This window comes from Helianthus annuus, chromosome 8, assembly GCF_002127325.2.
Source record: "Helianthus annuus cultivar XRQ/B chromosome 8, HanXRQr2.0-SUNRISE, whole genome shotgun sequence".
Classification (NCBI taxonomy): Eukaryota; Viridiplantae; Streptophyta; class Magnoliopsida; order Asterales; family Asteraceae; genus Helianthus; species Helianthus annuus.
Genome location: NC_035440.2, coordinates 888,736 through 907,016, shown reverse-complemented (window position 1 = coordinate 907,016; position 18,281 = coordinate 888,736). Strand labels below are relative to the sequence as shown.

At 38.2% G+C, this 18,281-nt stretch overlaps 1 protein-coding gene across 8 annotated transcripts; it reads right to left on the bottom strand.

Annotated features, from left to right (window-relative positions):
* Positions 1–4,829: 4,829 nt before the first annotated feature.
* On the bottom strand, positions 4,830–17,021 carry LOC110871679 (aminodeoxychorismate synthase, chloroplastic). 8 transcript variants are annotated; one of them, XR_004864544.1, is made up of 14 exons: positions 15,151–15,670; positions 13,106–13,488; positions 12,884–13,015; positions 11,503–11,570; positions 11,354–11,418; positions 11,151–11,217; positions 9,751–9,885; positions 9,560–9,671; positions 9,161–9,420; positions 8,093–8,172; positions 7,589–7,691; positions 6,818–7,518; positions 5,253–5,910; positions 4,830–5,179 (listed from the first exon to the last, which is right to left on the bottom strand). XR_004864544.1 is itself a non-coding variant. In XM_035976297.1 (14 exons), exons 3-14 carry the CDS (start codon positions 13,419–13,421, stop codon positions 5,406–5,408), a joined length of 2,544 nt encoding a protein of 847 aa, XP_035832190.1. In that variant the 5' UTR covers positions 13,422–13,488; positions 14,545–14,643; positions 16,901–17,021; the 3' UTR covers positions 4,830–5,405. The 8 variants fall into 8 exon arrangements, 6 of the variants coding, with proteins under 6 accessions (XP_035832190.1, XP_035832191.1, XP_021976089.1 ...); XR_004864543.1 differs by having other exon boundaries at positions 5,259–5,910; XM_035976297.1 differs by lacking the exon at positions 15,151–15,670 and adding exons at positions 14,545–14,643; positions 16,901–17,021 and having other exon boundaries at positions 4,830–5,910.
* Between the last annotated feature and the right edge of the window lie 1,260 nt (positions 17,022–18,281).

The following is an 18,281-nucleotide window of genomic DNA, read 5'->3' as shown; positions in this document are numbered from 1 at the left end:
AGCATGTGTTGTGATGATCTAATGGCCTTGTAAACACTATAAATAGCCACACTTGGCTCATAAGTTCACCACACCTCAAACACACTCATCTGATCATTTCAAGAGCTCTCAAGCATTCCTCTGTGTTCTTAAGTCTTCCTTCAAGCTTCTGTAAGTGATCTAACCCTTTGTGGTTTCACATTTCCTTAGTAAATAGCTAAAAACCAAACCGTCGTAAATACGGTTTGACTTTAAAATAAATCAGTGATGGTTCAGTCTTATGACGAATCAAAAGTAGTTTTGAGTTGGTATTTATGTGGGTAATAAACCCCTAAAAGGGTTCCCTCTGATCACCACTCTAACTATGTCAAATATCGAGTCAAACGCGCACTTAAAAAGTCAACAGAAAGTCATTTTGCCATTTTCTACATAATCTGTAATGTATACGTTATGAAACCTGTTTTGATGTTCATAAAACATGATAGTAAGTATATAAACTTGTTTGCGCTCGTTTGAATCGACCGTTTGCTATATTGACCCGGTTCGGAGCCGAATGTCGCAAAAGTTTGACTTTTGCTTTGACTTCAGTTCTGACCCGTTTTAGTAAGGTATAGATATGCCTTAGGACTCTCTTAGGACCAGGTTACATGATGGTATAAACCTCTGTGATCGGTTCATGAGTTATCCGAGTCTTTTGCGCATTTCCGTTAATCGCCTAAAAGTTGACCGTAACGCCATTTTGAAAATAAAACGAGTATTTCGGACACGTGAACGGACCAGAACCTTGCTTATTAAATTATAAGCATGTCCTTAAAGTTTCACGTCAATCCGAGGTCTAGAGTGAGAGTTATGCTAAATAGCGCAATTAAAGTAAACTTTTGTAATAAACGGCGCAATTAGCATAACGCCTATCTAAACCCAGATTTCGCCACCAAAACTTTTACCCACTGTATTAAAATAATATTTTGGGAATTTTAAAGATTTTTAATAATTTTTACCTTGCTCATAACCTGCGGTTATGGCTACGGTTCGGTAAATACCGAATATGCCCTTTTCGGCCAAAACATGAGTTCTACAAGGTCTTTTGACCCGATTCCAGTTGCTACCGGTTCCAAATAATAAATAAAGTATTTTAAGCTTTATAAGCTGTTCGGGAAACTCAGATTTCCTGTAGAACTCGAAAAGCTCTTTAAAAGTCTTTAAAATGACCGAAAAACCCCTACGGGGCGTAATATTAACTAAAACTCGTTACGGGCATCACGGAAGGTATCCTACTGATACCACAACCTCTTTAAGGCATATTGACTTAGGAAATAAGCGTAGGACTCTCATGGTTAACCGTTTCGCCTATTGCGCGCACGGTTCGGCTTATGAAACTAGTTTTCATAAATTAGCCGATACGGTTCAAATAATATTATTTGAACCCCAAAATCCAGAGTGTGAACCATAAACCCATATAAAACAAGTCTCTGAACTTGTTGGGTCAGAATCACACTCCATTCTCGGTTTTCGTCTTTTCGCGCGATTAAACCATATTCATAGATCAGAACCAACCGGTCTAGGCTACGGCCAATATGAGGACCCGTTAGGATTCTAAGAGGTTAATTAAAACCTTCGTTCCAGATTAGGAGCCCCGGTAAAAGCTGTCGGCGATTTAATCGAATTAAGGATATATACTTGCAAAGGTAAATACTTTAACTTATTTCCCCTATATGGGCTTGGGTTATGGTATGTTAATACCGCTTGATTGAGCATTATATTTTTCCATCGCTTAGGTGGTTAATTAAATAATATGATCGGCTCATTTAAACAGTTTTGTTTCTTAAAAGCCTTTTGGGGGGTTTAATGACCGTTGTCCCGGATATCCTTGGCATCATTTTACGAAATGGCCACGACCATCGACATCCCGGTGTAGGCGTACACCCGGTATATATTGTCGACATTAAATTAAAAGACGTAGCCGATGGTTTTTATACTACGGTTTTACGCAATGTGGTGTGTCTATAAATCTTTAACCCGGCACGACCCGGGCTACTGAACGCATAAAAGAACATGTAAAACGTTCACAAGATTTTAATAATTTTCCCAAGTTATAAAAGAGTTTGTGCCTTGTGCATTCAAATCAATTTTAAATAAACATTTTCAAATGTGTCAGTTGAATGTATTTACCAGTGTAAACTGACGTATTTTCCCCAAAAAGATTAAGTGCAGGTACTACACGAAATTGGCTGGTATAAGCTTCCTAAGCATCACGAATAGTCTCGCAAACTCGATGCCGTATCTGAATGAACAATATTTTATTATTTTTGATCCGCTGTGGATATATTCGACTTCTGTAATACATTTGATATTACAACCAGAGGTTGAAGTATATATTTATCTTTAAGCTTCCGCTGTGCATTTATATAATTGTGTGGTTTGACTATATTGTTGCCAACATCGTCACGGTAATCCCCCACCGGGCCCACCGGTGAGACACGTGGAAATCGGGGTGTGACACTATTCGTTTCTTCCGGTAATTGTGGCTTAAGCTGTTGTTTTGATTATCATCAAAATTTATGTTTGTCCAACAAAATGTGGATTTAACTTCTTTTCTTTCCAGATCAGGCAACACCTTTCCAATGTGATATTTTTAACAATACTTTATCTCCAATATTAAATTCCAACGGCTTTATCCTTTTGTTAGTATAATTCCTTTTGTCTATCTCTAGCCGTTTTCAAACTTTCACATATTTGTAACACTTTGCCGGTCGTTTATTATACTAACTCAAGTTCTAACAATTGACTTATTGGATCAACTTAAACGTCAAACCTAAACCTGAAAGCACAAACTATTTTTTAGACAAGGTTGGCTCCGTCCTCATAGATTTCATAATTTTAATTGCTTAAGGGTTCCATCCATCTAATTGATTTCATGTTTAGTTCTTGTTAATCCATCATCCTTCTACTTAGTAAACAAAATCTAAGCTCGCCATAATGAAGAACTCATTCATGTAAATCCTTTCTTTAACAGTTCATCCAACTGTATCTTCAGCTTATTTATTTTCGTTGGTGTCGTTCCGTATTGGGTTTTGGCAATCAGTGACGTACCCAGTAACATGTTTATTTTAAATTCCACCTTACGCTTTGGTGGTAATCCTAGCAATTTCTCAGGAAATACATTTGCGTTTACGATTGCTACGGGTTATTCAACATTCTTCCTCTCCTACTTAGAGAAAATTATAAATCCATATTTAACATTATGATGATATCCCCAAAAAATTTATCATTCTTAGTCATGTAATATTCAAATACTAAGATTCAATTATGAGAGAAGCAATGTCAACTGAACACACACATGTGATATTCAAATACAAAGATCCAATTATAAGAGAATCAATGCCAACTGAAACCATAAATGTATTATCTTGTTTCATCTGCACACGAACACCTATAAAACCCATATACAACTAAGTATAAGCCAAAATAATACAAAAACAAATACAAATTAACTAAAATACTGTACAAAATACTAGGGAAAGGATATGTGTTTAACACCATATCAGTAATCAAAGGCCGGTGCATGGTTAATAGACACACCATATTTATTATTTGCGTCCGTCGGGTGTATGTTGACAGCCCGCGCTTATGTCATGGTCATTTTCATTTAAAGGAGTCGGGACGCCCACACACGGTCGTATTAACCCCCAAGTATTTAATGTTCTCAAGCATTACGGTTTAAAACGGATATTGCATTTCTATGACAATATTAGCCCTTTTGCAATACCCGATCAAGTGGCTAATGTCATATCCAAAGTCTTTTGTGTGAGTCCTTATTAAACAATGTAACTAATCCGAATAGCCCAACCGTATTCAAAGTGTATCAGTCTGGGAGCAATTTACCGGAGGCTTTCTAGTCTAGAATGAACTGAAATATTATCCGTTAGAATGTTAACGGGTCATTCGTAAGTCTTTGACTTCGATCGGTTAACTTTAGAATACGCTTGGTTTCGCTAGATTAAGGGTAGACCAGATAGAATGTGTGTTTACCCGTTCGAGTGCAAGGCCTCGTGTAATAGGGGTTTATTAACCAAGCATTCTGATTTGAAGTGATTTTGAAAGGGTTTAACCCGATTTGACTAGTTTATATATTTTATAATATTAAAACTAGTTATTCACGTAAATACGGAATCGGGTGATCGAATAGGTCTATGACGAGTCTGACAAGTCAAAACATATTGGGGTTTATTTAAATTTAATAGATTTTATATAATTTATAAATATAACAATAATAATAATAATAATAATAATAATAATAATAATAATAATAATAATAATAATAATAATAATAAGTGTGTGACACGTGTCGAATAACGTCCCTCTTCCACGCCCCTTCTCACACCCCTTTATTTTTTTCACCACGCCACTATTATGGCGCATGCCCCTCCACACCGTATGGTCTTAGATGAGGAAAGGAAGATGATGTGGAAGGAGAGAGTGACGTGGCGTTGAGATGGAGAACACCCCATAGCCTTATGCATTACATGTTATACACTTTGCATATGTGGTTGTACACCTCAGAGACTGAAAGTCTGCATACCCCACGTCTCCACGGATATTTCTGCTCGAAACTCCACAATTTTTCTTTTCAACGCGAGCAACACAACATTGGACTTTTTTGCTGATTATGTGGCCACCCGGGCTCGGTTCGGGTTTTATGCGGGTTCGTCTGTTTGAACCAAAACCGAAAATTTTATGATTTTATCTTAAAAAGATAATTTTTCTTTCTCATACTCTAGTTTTAGCAAATACACTTCATTCTTAGTATCCTCATATGTATGATGTATCTATTAACTCCTGATTTTTTTTTCAAGGAAAATAGATATTTTTATTTCATTCCAATCATCAGGGCAAATTACATAAGGATTAAGGATCACAAACTGCGCCACCATCCCTTTCTGAATAGAAAACCCTAATCTACTAAAAACAAAGCCACGCCCCTGAGGGGTCGAAAAGTTGTTGTGGACCACACGCTGAACTCTAGACAAGAACCGAACTGCCTCCGGCGCCAAGGAGCTGAACGTGTCAAACGCCAGGGGGACAAAGGCATGCTGATTATCCTCACAAGCTTTCGCGTGCTTTTCCACCTTCTTTGACTCTGCTTTCAGTACCGCTTGCCCCGCCACAAACCCATTTAGCTTTCGAAGTATGGTATTTCAAACTATAACAAAAGGCTTAATCAAATGAGACGACAATTTAGAAAGAAACAAGTCGCAAACTAGACAATAACATACAAGTACCATCTTGAATCAATTCACTATAGCTATAATCTAGGAAACCGATGATCCGCACATCTGGCGTCCGAGATTTCCCAGTTCATACTTTGTGTCGGGCTTCAAACGGCTGCAAATAGTGTGTGTATAAGTGTGACAGTATGTAAAAATGACCTATTGTTCCAAGGAATGTGATATATGTTCAAACTCAACCACAGCATTGACCGGAGCCGTTGCTTTTAAAACCATTTCTTTGTACTCTTGTTCGGGACTCGAAAGAGCAACAATGGCACCACCTGCACCAACCGCAGCCTCACCCTGGTGAACCACCACGGTTCGTATAACAATGTTGAGATCGAATGTTTGGTTGTAAGAAAAGAAGCCGATGCAGCCGGAGTAGATCCCTCTGGAGCAACTTTCAAGAGAATCGAGAAGTTCCATCGATCTTAATTTGGGTGCACCGGTCATTGAGCCGCCAGGATATGCTGCTCGAACACAATCTATTGCACTTAGATCTGACCGTTTCTTTCCGCGTATCGTGCTTACCATGGTGTGGACGGTTGCGTATGATTCGACTTCCATGAGATGGGGAACATGGACCGACCCCGGTTCACACACACGACCTAGGTCGTTCCTTAGCAGGTCAACAATCATCAGATTTTCTGCTTGATCCTTTTCACTGTTGATAGATGAAGGATTCATTAAGGTTCATCTTCCTACACCAAACTACGGGTCTAAATGAGCCGAGCTCGAGCTTGTTTAACTTAGAAGAGCTCGAGCTCGACTCGTTTATTATTTAATTAATTAATTGAGTAAAGTACACGGATGGTCCATGTGGTCTATCAATATTTTGGATTTGGTCCCTATCTTTTCAAAAGTAAACGGACCTGTGGTTTGCACTTTGTAACGCATTTAGTCCCCAGCCAGCAACTCTAAAGGTTTTGGCATGTCTAAGTTAGGGACTAAATGATTAAAAGTGCAAATCACAGGGACCATCCATGTACTTTTGGAAAAAGTTGGGGACTAAATCCGTGTACTTCTAAAAAGTTAGGGACAAAATAAAAAATTTAGTAAAACACAGGGTCCATCTGTGCACTTTACTCTAATTAATTTATATATACATATAATTGTTTTTAAGCTGGGTCCCTGTGGTTTCAATTTTGTTGCCATTTTCATCCATAATCAAAACTTGGTAAGACTTTTCAGTTAACATCCAGTTTTTTTTTGTCTTTTTTTCCCTTTTAATGAAGGGCAAAATGGTCTTTTGACATTTTATTATAACAAATTAAAAAATCTGACCATTTTGCTCTTCATTAAAAGGGAGGGAAAAGACAAAAAAGCTGGATGTTAACTGAAAAATCTGACCAGATTTTGATTTTGGATGAAAATGGCAACAAAATCGAAACCATAGGGACCCAAATTCAAAAGGTTTGAGTTTTGGACTAAAGTGGCAAAAGTGACTAAACCTCAGGGACCATTTTGGCAGTTTACTCTTTTTTTAAAAAAGACGAGAAATATTAGTGGGTCAAAAAAACCCAACCCGGCGGCCCATTTCAACCCGAATCAAGTTTGTAAAGTTACAATACCTGTGTTGCAGTTGTGATCTAAGCATCTCGTCTTCGGTAGGCGTTGAGCCGCGAGCGATAGTACCCTTGATAGGTTTTGCTTCGAGAATACCGTCTCTATCTAAGCGTAAGAATCGCTCAGGTGAAGAGCAGCAAATAGACAAATTCTCTTTCGAAAAATTAAGCCACGCAGCGTACGGTGCGGGATTTTTATCTCTAAGGTGGAGATAAAGCCCCAAAGGATCAACGTCTCCAATTTTCTTTCTCATCTGAGTTGTGAAGCACAACTCGTAGCTTTCTCCGTCTTTAATAAATTTCTGACATTTCTCCACATCTTGTATGTATTGCTCTTGAGTTTTATCGACAACGAAGCCAGTGTTGTTCATCAAGATAGCACGGACAGACGTTTGAGACGGTACGGTTTCGAGAGCAGAAGTTTCTTTCATGGTAATTAGCTTTTGCTCCACATCATCTAACCACATAGTTGTTTTTGTGGTTTGATCATGTATAGAGAGAACGTAGACGTCATCGTTGGAATGATCGATGACTATAAGATTGTCTGCAAAGAAGAAACATGCGTCTGGCGTTTCCGCCTTGTGACGATTATACGGTACACCGCATTCAACTTTCAGGCCATATCCAAGATAGCCAATGTAACCACCATGAAACTCGAATGGTAATCCTTCATAATCGTGTTCATCATAACGGATAGATTGAAGTTCCTGACAATCAAAAATGATAAATAGTGAGTATATATGATGAAAGAGTGAGTCGAGAATTTATCCTTGATACCTTATTCATAAAATGGAAAAAACCATCTTCCAAAAATGTGGTTGTAGATAACCCTTGAGCATTTTCAACTGTAATATGACCTCCATTTGTACATGTAACCTTACTGAAAGAAAGAAAGAAAGAAAGAAAGAAGCAAAAATGTAATTCAAACTAGGGATGAGCATATCGGTATCCGATACCGAACCGATACCGATACCGCCTAATACCGATCCCGAATTTCACCCAAACTAGATACCGATACCGATACCGAAACATGTCGGTTAGGTATCGGTACGGTATTATACCGTATTTTGAGGATCGGTATCGGTATAATACCGATACCGTACCGTACCGATACCGAAAACGCCAAAAAGTGGATACCGATCGGTATACCGATCGGGATCGGTACGGGATCGGTACGGGATCGGTATTCGGTGGCATATGCTCATCCCTAATTCAAACTAGATCAAAACCGTAACAGAACAACAGACCGGTAAGGCGGTAATGGTGTTTATTCAAACAAACCTTGGGTCTGACAATCTGAATGTTATCTGCTTCCAAAGGGACCCACCTTTTCCACCCATAAACGAAAATCTTGCCCTCCTCTGCATAATAAGCAAACATCTAGTAGATATATTAAAGGGTAAAATGCCATTTTCGTCCCTGAGGTTTGGTCAGTGTTGGGACTTTCGTCCAAAGGTCTGTTTTTCTGCATCTGGATCCAAAAAGATTGAAATCGTTGCCATTTTCATCCGGCTCATTAACTCCATCCATTTTTCTCCGTTAAGTCAGGGATATTTCCATATTTTTGTTAACTTAAAGGGCAATTCAGTCTTTTTTGGTTTATGTACAAGCATTTAGCATAATGGAGACGAAAAACCCTTTAAGTTTATGTACAAGCATTTAGAATTGCCCTTTAAGTTAGCAAAAAAGACAAAAATACCCCTGGCTTAACAGTAGGGGTGTAAACAAGCCCAGAGGCTCGAGAGCTACTCGTGATCGGCTCGGTTAAAAGCTCGAATGAGCCGAGCCTTAACGAGCCCGAGCCCGAGCTCGAGCCTGAAATAGAGCTCGTTTTGTTATCGAGCCCAAGCTCGAGCCTGAAATACAAAGCTTGTTTAGGCTCGCGAGCCTAAACGAGCCCATACAAAATTTTAATTTTTTATATATAATATATTAATAATGATGATAACATTGATGAGCCGAGCTAGAGCCGAGCTTTGGCTCGTTTAAGCGATGTTGAAGTGAGCTCGAGCCGAGCTTTTTACTCGTTTAAGGTTGTTCTCAAAATAGTTCGAGCCGAGCTCGAGCTTTGGGTTTTACTCGCGAGCCGAGCTCGAGCTCAAAGAAGTAGGCTCGAACCGAGCCGAGCTCGAGCTCGAGCTTCATAAAAACCTAACGAGCCGAGCTCGAGCCTGGTCGAGCTCGGGCTCGGCTCGGCTCGTTTACACCCCTACTTAACGGAGACAAATGAATGGAGGTAACGAGCTGGATGAAAATGGCAAGATTTCAAACCTTTTGGATCCAGATGCGAAAAAAAAATGCCATTTTACTCTATATTAATAAATACTACCGACTTTATAACAGAGATACCTTTTCTGTAGAGGAGCTATCGAGCCAAAAGGTGTTTCCAGCCTTGTCATCTCCAAACAAGTTGAGAAATATGTTTTTTGCACCACCAACTTGACAAGATAACTTCTCGAGTTTTCTCCATTGCAATCTCAAAAGCTTGATCCCATTGCTCGTATTCGACGATTGTACCATCTTGTACATGTTTGTATTGAAAACCGACATGTATGCACTCGGAGAGTCTTTTTTAAACCGCCAGCTTCCATTTCCCACCTGCATGCATGCTAAGTAAAGTTTACTGCTCAGTGCTAATAACAACACGATTCAGGTGCCAATATAGGGATTATTTATATATACATGAACATATGCTTTAAGGACCCTAACAAGACATTGAGTAAATGGTTATTTAACTTAGTAGATTACCTTTATTGTATTGTAACTTGCTCTCACTAATGGACCAAAAATCTTGAGTAATATCCCTGAAATTTTTAAATATCTGACTCCCGTGACATGTGGCAATGCTCTCGGGATGAAACTGCGGTTAATATGATTTAGGTCACAAGTGTGGTGAATATTATTAAATGGTAATGCAAAGAAAGATGAAGGCAGCCCACCTGCAAACCGTAATGAGGTCGTGTGGAGTGCATGATGCCCATGAGAACCTTCATACCTTCACATGTCCATGCTAAAGGTATGAGTTCCGTTGGAAGTGATTTTGCATCTATTATAAGGGAATGATACCGAACCACCTGCGTCCATTCACAAACCATAGTCATCAGAATGCTCCATAAGCTATCACTTATGAACCACTGTTTTGATAAAGAGTTAATATCATACAAAACCAACATACTTTCTCATTTTTCAAAAAAAAAAAGCTCCTTCAACATAATTTTGAGTTTTTGAAATATTGATCCTCCCTAAACATGTCAAAAAAACATAAAAAGTCCCTCAACTTTATTTTGTTATATTAAAGTCCCTACACTTGTCTAGATTCTAGAATGCATGTACTTGTGAAAAAAAAATAATAAGGGGAATTGGCCTGTAATAATCTCACCTAGACCTTATTGGCCATTAATAATCCCACCTCAGAATATTCCCCCCACCAGTCCCACCTTGCACCTATTTTTCCTACAATGGTCCCCCGTTAAAAAAACTTAACGGAGTTAAGCTTTTTTCCAAATTACAAACAGAATTTTTAGGGGTTTTGATCAGAACGATGATACGAGTCTATTGATGTAAAACTTACTTCGAAATGGTGCTCCAAGTGACTTGATTTTGGTTAATTGAAAATTTAAACACCCGAATTGAAGCGTTGTTTTCATCGTTTGGAGCACCGTTTCGAGGCAAGTTTTACTTCAATGGACTCGTATCGTCGTTCTAATCAAAAGCCCTAAAAAATCTGTTTGTAATTTGGAAAAAAGCTTAACTCCGTTAAGTTTTTTTAACGGGGGGCCATTGTAGGAAAAATAGGTGAAAGGTGGGACTGGTGGGGGGAATATTCTGAGGTGGGATTATTAATGGCCAATAAGGTCTAGGTGGGATTATTACAGGCCAATTTCCCTTAAAATAATGTCCCGTTAACTTTTAATTCGTCAAAATAAGATTATATAGCTTTTGTGTGCAAAATAATAACAAAATTACACTTTATCAAATTTGGGAGGTGACAGGTCAACATTTAAAATAAGTTTCACAAGTACATGCTTTCTACACCAGGGTGTGGACTTTAATATAACAAATTAAGTTGAGGGACCTTTTCATGTTTATAGAGATTGTCAAAATTATGTTGAGGGACTTTACATATAAAATTGGGTGTTTTTTTATATTCTTTTAATTAATATATTATACTGATTCTTTAGAATGAGTACAAAAACCGCTTTCTATATTTCAATGTTAAATTCTACTTTATTGTTTATTTTTTGTCATTTGTGGAACATAGGCCATGTCTATGCATAACATAAGGTCTTTCTGTCAAGTCCCAACTAAGGAAATTATGCATGTTGAATTATACATGTACCTTAAAACCAGAATTTGTGCCGGAAGGAATACCATGAAACAGGCTGCATCCATTATGCTGAATTTCACTAAAAAGGAGAACTGAAGTTAATATACTGACCAGAGAAACCTCGCAATTATAGAGAAAGTGACCGAAATAGCCAAAGCAAAATGCAACATTGTTGTCAATTTGCATGATGGAAATGACTACTAAAGTTTACATACCTTAGACGTCCATGGACAGGTTCAAAGGCGTGAATGACCTCTGCACCATGCACATATCCTAAGGCCTGTCAGACCACAAACCAAATGTGAACATACTTCAACCACATAAACAATTAGATCTGATGAAGAGCAGCACTTGAAAAACATACCTGGTGTCCAAGACAGACACCCAAGATTGGAATGTCTGCACACTCTACCAGCAACCTAAGACAAATTCCTGCAAAGTCCCAAGAAAGCCCCGTCAATATGGTAGATAACAGAATTTACGCTATGCTCAACTCGTACCAAAACTCCAAAAGTGTGAGAAATCAACAGTAGTACCAACATAATCGACATTATTTAGAAAGTGAACAACCAGTGGATAGATAATCATTGTTACTTGGCATATCCATAGTTGTCGATAGCGAATAGCGACAAGGCACCTATAGGCTACGTAGCGAACAGCGACAAATAGCGACGGCTATTTTATAAATAGCGATTACACTAGAAAAAGATTTTTGAAAATTTTTATATGTATATTACATCAAAATACCCTTGTATATATGCTATTTTACATGTATATTTAACAAAAACTAATAGTTAGTAGCAAAAGTTTAGGACTTATATGTTGGGTGTGTGAATGAAAGTCTCAAAAGGTGGTAAATACTTTGTCCCACATTGGCGTGTGAAGAAAGTTAGTGGTTGTTTATAAGGTAAAGTCTTTACTACTCCATTGTAGCTTTATGACATGTTTTACCACAAGTCCTACCCGCGCGCGGGGGGTGCAAAAAATGAGTTTCTGAATTGGAATTTAATTGAACTCGTGCATGCCCGCACGTCCTGCGGACACGAATGCAGCTCCGAAAACCCAGGCCGCGTGGGCCAGTTTTTTGCACAATTTAACTTTTTTAAGCAGATTATGCAGTTTTTTTTGTATTAAAAAATGGCCCAAACGAGAGGTGAAAAACTAAAAAAAAAAGAGTTAATTACTGTTTTCGTCCCTGTGGTTTGTCAAAAATCACTATTTCAGTCCATTAGTTTAAAAATTGCGACTTTAGTCCCTGTGGTTTCACTTTCGTAACCATTTCAGTCCACCTCATAACCATTTCAGTCCCTGTACTTAACAGAATAATGGATTGAAATGGTTACGAAAGTGAAACCACAGGGACTGAAATGGTTACGAAAGTGAAACCACGGGGACTGAAATCGCAATTTTTAAACTAATGGACTGAAATAGTGATTTTTGACAAACCACAGGGACGAAAACAGTAATTAACTCAAAAGAAAAAAACTAACTGTCGCTAACTTCGCTATTCGTCGCTAAGACCCATATAGCGACACTTGGTCGCAAGCCTACATAGCGCGCTATAGCGGTCGCTATAGCCGCTATTAACAACTATGGGCATATCACATGTTACACAATGAAGAAAATCAGGATGATATAATCCAACGTTTCCTAATTAATAGATTTGGTCCCACAAGGATACTACATGACACATTACGAGTTACAAAATGATTTAAGTAGTGCATATGGCGAACATGATATCTTACCTATATCAGTGGGGCAAGCTGGTGATCCTGGACCTGGTGATATAACAATGTTGTCAAACGCTCTCTCTTCATAAATGTAATAACACGCCTCCTCCCATGTCCATTCATCATTCCGCACCACAACAGGAGGTACTACAAAACATCAAAAAAACTTATTACACATTTTTTATATTATCTCTGGTTATATAAACGCACAAGCTGAGAAATATAGAGAGAGCTTACTTCCATTAGTAACGGATAACTCTTGGTATATATTGTATGTGTAGCTGTCATAGTTGTCAATCAACAATGTCCTAATAAACTCCAACTTCTGTCTTGGCTTCCCCATTAAACGTGTCCCTTCCAGTTGACATTGACGTGAAAGCACCGCCTTTCTAGCATCATGACTAGACACTTGGATACCGTCTTTGTTGGCCAGGTCACTAGCCCTGATTGATGATGATGTGGACATTGATCTATTTATGCTTATCATGCTTTTTGGTCTTTCCAAACAAGGGGAGATCATTTCCGAAGGGTTTGAGCATAGAGTGAAGTTCATTTTGAACCTAATAAATCAATGATGGTTGGTTCCACAAAGCCTATGTGTCCAGCGTATTTACAAGATTCTGTATAAAAAAACAGCACACTCACTCTAAATAAACCACAAACTCACAAAGTATATACGAACAGTCGAACACCATCTACAACAAGTCAGCAACAAATTTACAAGTGATATCACAAAAAAGCAAAATACCTTGCCCACTTTCATAATAACAAGATTTCGAATTCACAGTTAACAATAACGCATTCAGACTATCAGAAAATCCTTATCATAATAAACGATTCCAAAAAATGACACGTGGCGTGTCAGCATTAAGGGTATGTTTGGCATGGATCTTTTAGGAGCTTTTAGTAGCTTCTAGCTTTAAGCTTTTAAAAAAAGTTCCCACTCAAAAAAAAAACCTTGTTTGGTTGAAGGAGCTTGAAGCTTTTGGTTGAACGCTTCTACTAGTAGCGTTTAGAAGGAGCCACAAGCTTTTATGGAAAAAATGACTATTTTAACCTCTAAAGATAATAAACTTTTTAATTCACCAACTTTTTAATTTTTAGTTATGTCCATTTTGGTCATTTTATACATTTTATTAAAAACTACAGCTACTCTGCCAAACACCAAATATATCTCAAAAGCTACAGCTACTAGCTACCAGCTACAGCTATCAGCTACCAGCCACAGCCACCAGCCACCGGCTACTTCTGCCAAACATACCCTAAATCTCTTCACAGTATATCCGGCTATCAATTTTAGTATTATATACACACACACTAATGTTTACTTAAACTAGGTTTAGCATTATGCGCTCCTGATGCGCGCATTTTAAAACCGTGACTACATTAGTGAAGTTCCAAAACAGATTTCAATGTTTTAATTAAATATAGGTTTAGTATTATGCGCTCCTGGTGCGCGCATATTAAAACTAAAACTACATTAGTGAAGTTTTGAATCAGATTTACTAAATTCAAACTACTTAGATTCAGCTTTTCATTCTCAGGCGTATACCTAGTTACCGGAACTTCCTGAGGATGAATTTGCAGGTCGAAATGCTGGTTAAACTAGCAGTAATATTAATATGTTCACAGCACACATATACTGTAACAGAACATCAGAAATCTAGGTTGAATACCTGTAGTCGTAGCGGCGAAGGCGGTGGATCGTAAGTATGAGGTGGCGGAGTCGGCTTGGCGGCGGCGACGGAGATCAGTGGCGGAGAAGATGGGCGTGACTACAAAATGAGACTGAAATTAATAGGGATTATTATTGTTAATATTAATAATATAATATTGTAAAGTAAAATCAGTGGCGGTTGGTGAAGCTGAGATAGATTTGGTGGAAAGCGATACAACAGCTAAGGGGCTGTTTGGCAACGTCTGAACCAATAAGTGCTGAATGAATAAGAGGTCTGAATGGTTAAGTGGCTCTGAACCAATAAGTGCGGAATAAGTAAAGTGTTGTTTGGTTGCACGTCTGAATGACCAATATAATATAAAGACCATAAAACCCCATACAAAATTTCAAATTCTAAACTATAATACTGAAATTGTAATCCTAAAGACCATATAATCCTACCCCTTTATATATAATCAACAAACAAACACCTTCTAAACTATAATACTGGAAGTATTATACTGAAACTCTTGAACAGAGCATGAACAATGAAAGATTAGGGCTAAAACCTATAAACATAAGCCACAAACAATCAACAAACAAACACCTCAAATAATTAACACACCTGCAAATGTGAAGGACGGTGGCAGTGTGAAGGTCGGCCGTGTGGAGGAGCAGAGGAGGAGGCGGTGCTGTGGAGGAGCAGAGGAGGAGGAGACGGCTGTGATGTGGCGGAGCAGTGGAGGAGACGGCTGTGATGTGGAGGAGCAGAGGAGGAGGAGGAGGAGGAGGAGGCGGCTGTTATGTGGCGGAGCAGTGGAGGAGACGGCGGCTGTGGAGGAGGAGTGGAGGGGAGACGACAGCCGTGGAGGAGAAAGATGAGAACGTATGTTGAGGGAGGCTCTGAATCGGGCAAGAGGGCGGCTGTGTGGAGGAGACAGTGGAAGAAGAGGAGGGGAAGAAGATGCACATGTGGAAGAAGAGATTGGTAGGGCATAAGGGTATACAGGTAACAAGTTTCATTCAGATCTCAAAAGTATCTGAACCATTCAGATCTGAATGGGTTTCATTAAGAGGTGCTTTTTGATGAACTAAACACCTTGCCTCTGACCGGTTCAGAGGCTTGCCTCTTATTGGGGCCATTCAGACCTAAACAAGTAATAAACCAGTAAGAGGTAGTAAGAGGTCTGAACCATTAAGAGCCTATATAATGCTCAACCATTCAAAGACAAATGACTGACCAATTCAGATTAGAGGTCTTAAGTCTTAACCATTCAGAGGCAAATGTCTGAACCATTCAGACATCTGCTCCTGAAACAAGCAGTCTGAACCATTAAGTGCTGAACCAGTAAGAGGTCTGAACCATTAAGAGCCTCATTAAGGGGTAAACAAACAGCCCCAAATCTAGATTACTTAGATATATCCATATATGCACACACTAATGTTTACTTAAACTAGGTTTAGCATTATGCGCTCCTGATGCGCGCATTTTAAAACCGTGACTACATTGTGAAGTTCCGAAACAGATTTAAATGCTTAGTTGAATCTAGGTTTAGCATTATGAGCTCCTGATGCGCGCAATTTAAAACCGAGACTACATTAGTGAAGTTCCGAAACAGATTTTAATGCTTACTTAAATCTAGGTTTAGCATTATGCGCTCCTGATGCGCGTGTTTAGATACGGAGACTACATTGGTGAAGTTCCGAAACAGATTTCAATGTTTTAATTAAATCTAGGTTTAGTATTATGCGCTCCTGATACGCGCATATTAAAACCGAAACTACATTAGTGAAGTTTTGAATCAGATTTACTAAATTCAAACTACTTAGATTCAACTTTTCATTCTCAGGCGTATACCTAGTTACCGGAACTTCCTGAGGATGAATTTGCAGGTCGAAATGCTGGTTAAACTAGCAGTAATATTAATATATTCACAGCACACATATACTGTATCAGAACATCAGAAATCTAGGTTGAATACCTGCAGTCGTAGCGGCGAAAGCGGTGGATCGTAAGTATGAAACTAGAACCACGCTGCGGTGGCGGAGTCGGCTTGGCGGCGGCGACGTAGATCAGTGGCGGAGAAGATACAAAATGAGACTGAAATTAATAGGGATTATTATTGTTAATATCAATAATATGATATTGTAAAGTAAAATAAGTGGCGGTTGGTGAAGCTGAGATAGATTTGGTGGAAAGCGATACAACATCCGACTCTTCTTGGTTATTCGTATAGATTACATACAATGTTTTTTATTGTTATAGCTAAAGATATCATCCATTCATTTTCAAGATTACACACAGATCCAAGGTATCAAATAGCTAAAAATGAAGACCTGCCTATTTACACGAAGAAAAAAAAAAGAAATCTTACTCTGTAGTTGACTTGACGATTGGTGGTGGTGGTGGTGGTAACAGGTATCGAACAGAATTAGCGTTCCAATCGCCGAGGACGTGTATCCAACTGCACCCGTTCCTTTTATCACCACCCTTTAAATCCCCACTTGTGGCAGGAAGTTGAGTTCTCAGAGGAGGAGAGTCAAGTTCGATCCCACTTGTTTCAAGTTTAGTGGATTAAGCTTTTCGAATCAATTTATTGGCTTATTGACTTATCAAAAAGTTAATAAGCAGAGTGTTTGACGGAAAAATGCTTTTTAAAATGACTTTTTCATACGAAGGAAAAGGAGTTTTTGAAAAGTTAAGAGATTGTGACTTCTTAATCAGCTTATAGTTTTTCAAACAACAAATTACCAATATACCCCTTATTTTTTAACATCCCTTATGAAAGAATGCCCCTTTTAGTCATTTTACATCAATACGCTAAGCCAAACACTTTTTAAAAAACAAACTTATTGGCTTTTCCCACCACATAAGCTAATCCAAACACTTTTTTTAAAAACTCATTTTCAAAAAGTCATTTTCCCAAAAGTCTTTTTTGACTTAAATAAGCTTAGCCAAACATGCCCTAACGTAATGAACTATTTGAGTTAAACGAGGCTATGTGGTACGGTGATGGTCCTTCCTTGAATGATGATCCGTAAACGCCACATCATAATCACTAGAAAAGGAGGATGATCCTACCCCACCATATTATTATTTTTTTTTTAAATTTATCTACCTTTTAGAAAAAACAAATATTACATAAGTTACAAAAAATAAATTTATTAATATTTAAAAAACAAACATTACATAAGTTTAAAAAAAATAAAAATCCTAAGAACTTAAAAAATAATAAAATCCTAATCATCCGGCATGTGGTCGTTAGGTTCGTTTTGTACGTTGTTCCAAATGTACCCTACCAAGTCCGCTTGTAGGTTTTGACGACTCATTCGGAACCGACGTCGAAACATCTCGTCCGTGTACACACGTTCGTCGGCAAAATAATCGACCACTAATTTATCATAGACGGCTATATATTAAAAACGAAAAATAAATTAAATTCATTATTAAAATTAAATAAACATACTCTATAAAATTAAATTACCTTCTTTGTCTCAGTTTAAGGCGGCTCTCCTAGTTTGTCGTTGTGACGACGTTTCAGACTCTCCATCCTCCTCCATGAACATCTGAGCTGCGTACATAATGACGTTTGCAAAAAATGCTTCGTTCTCACTCGAAGATGGCGAATACCGCGTTGAAGAAGAAGATGAAGACATGGCTAATTTTTTTAGACTATGAAAGTTGAGAGAGAGAGATGAGGTGGAAATGGGTAAAAAATGGGGTGTTGGAGTTGTATTTATAAAAAATTAATGAAT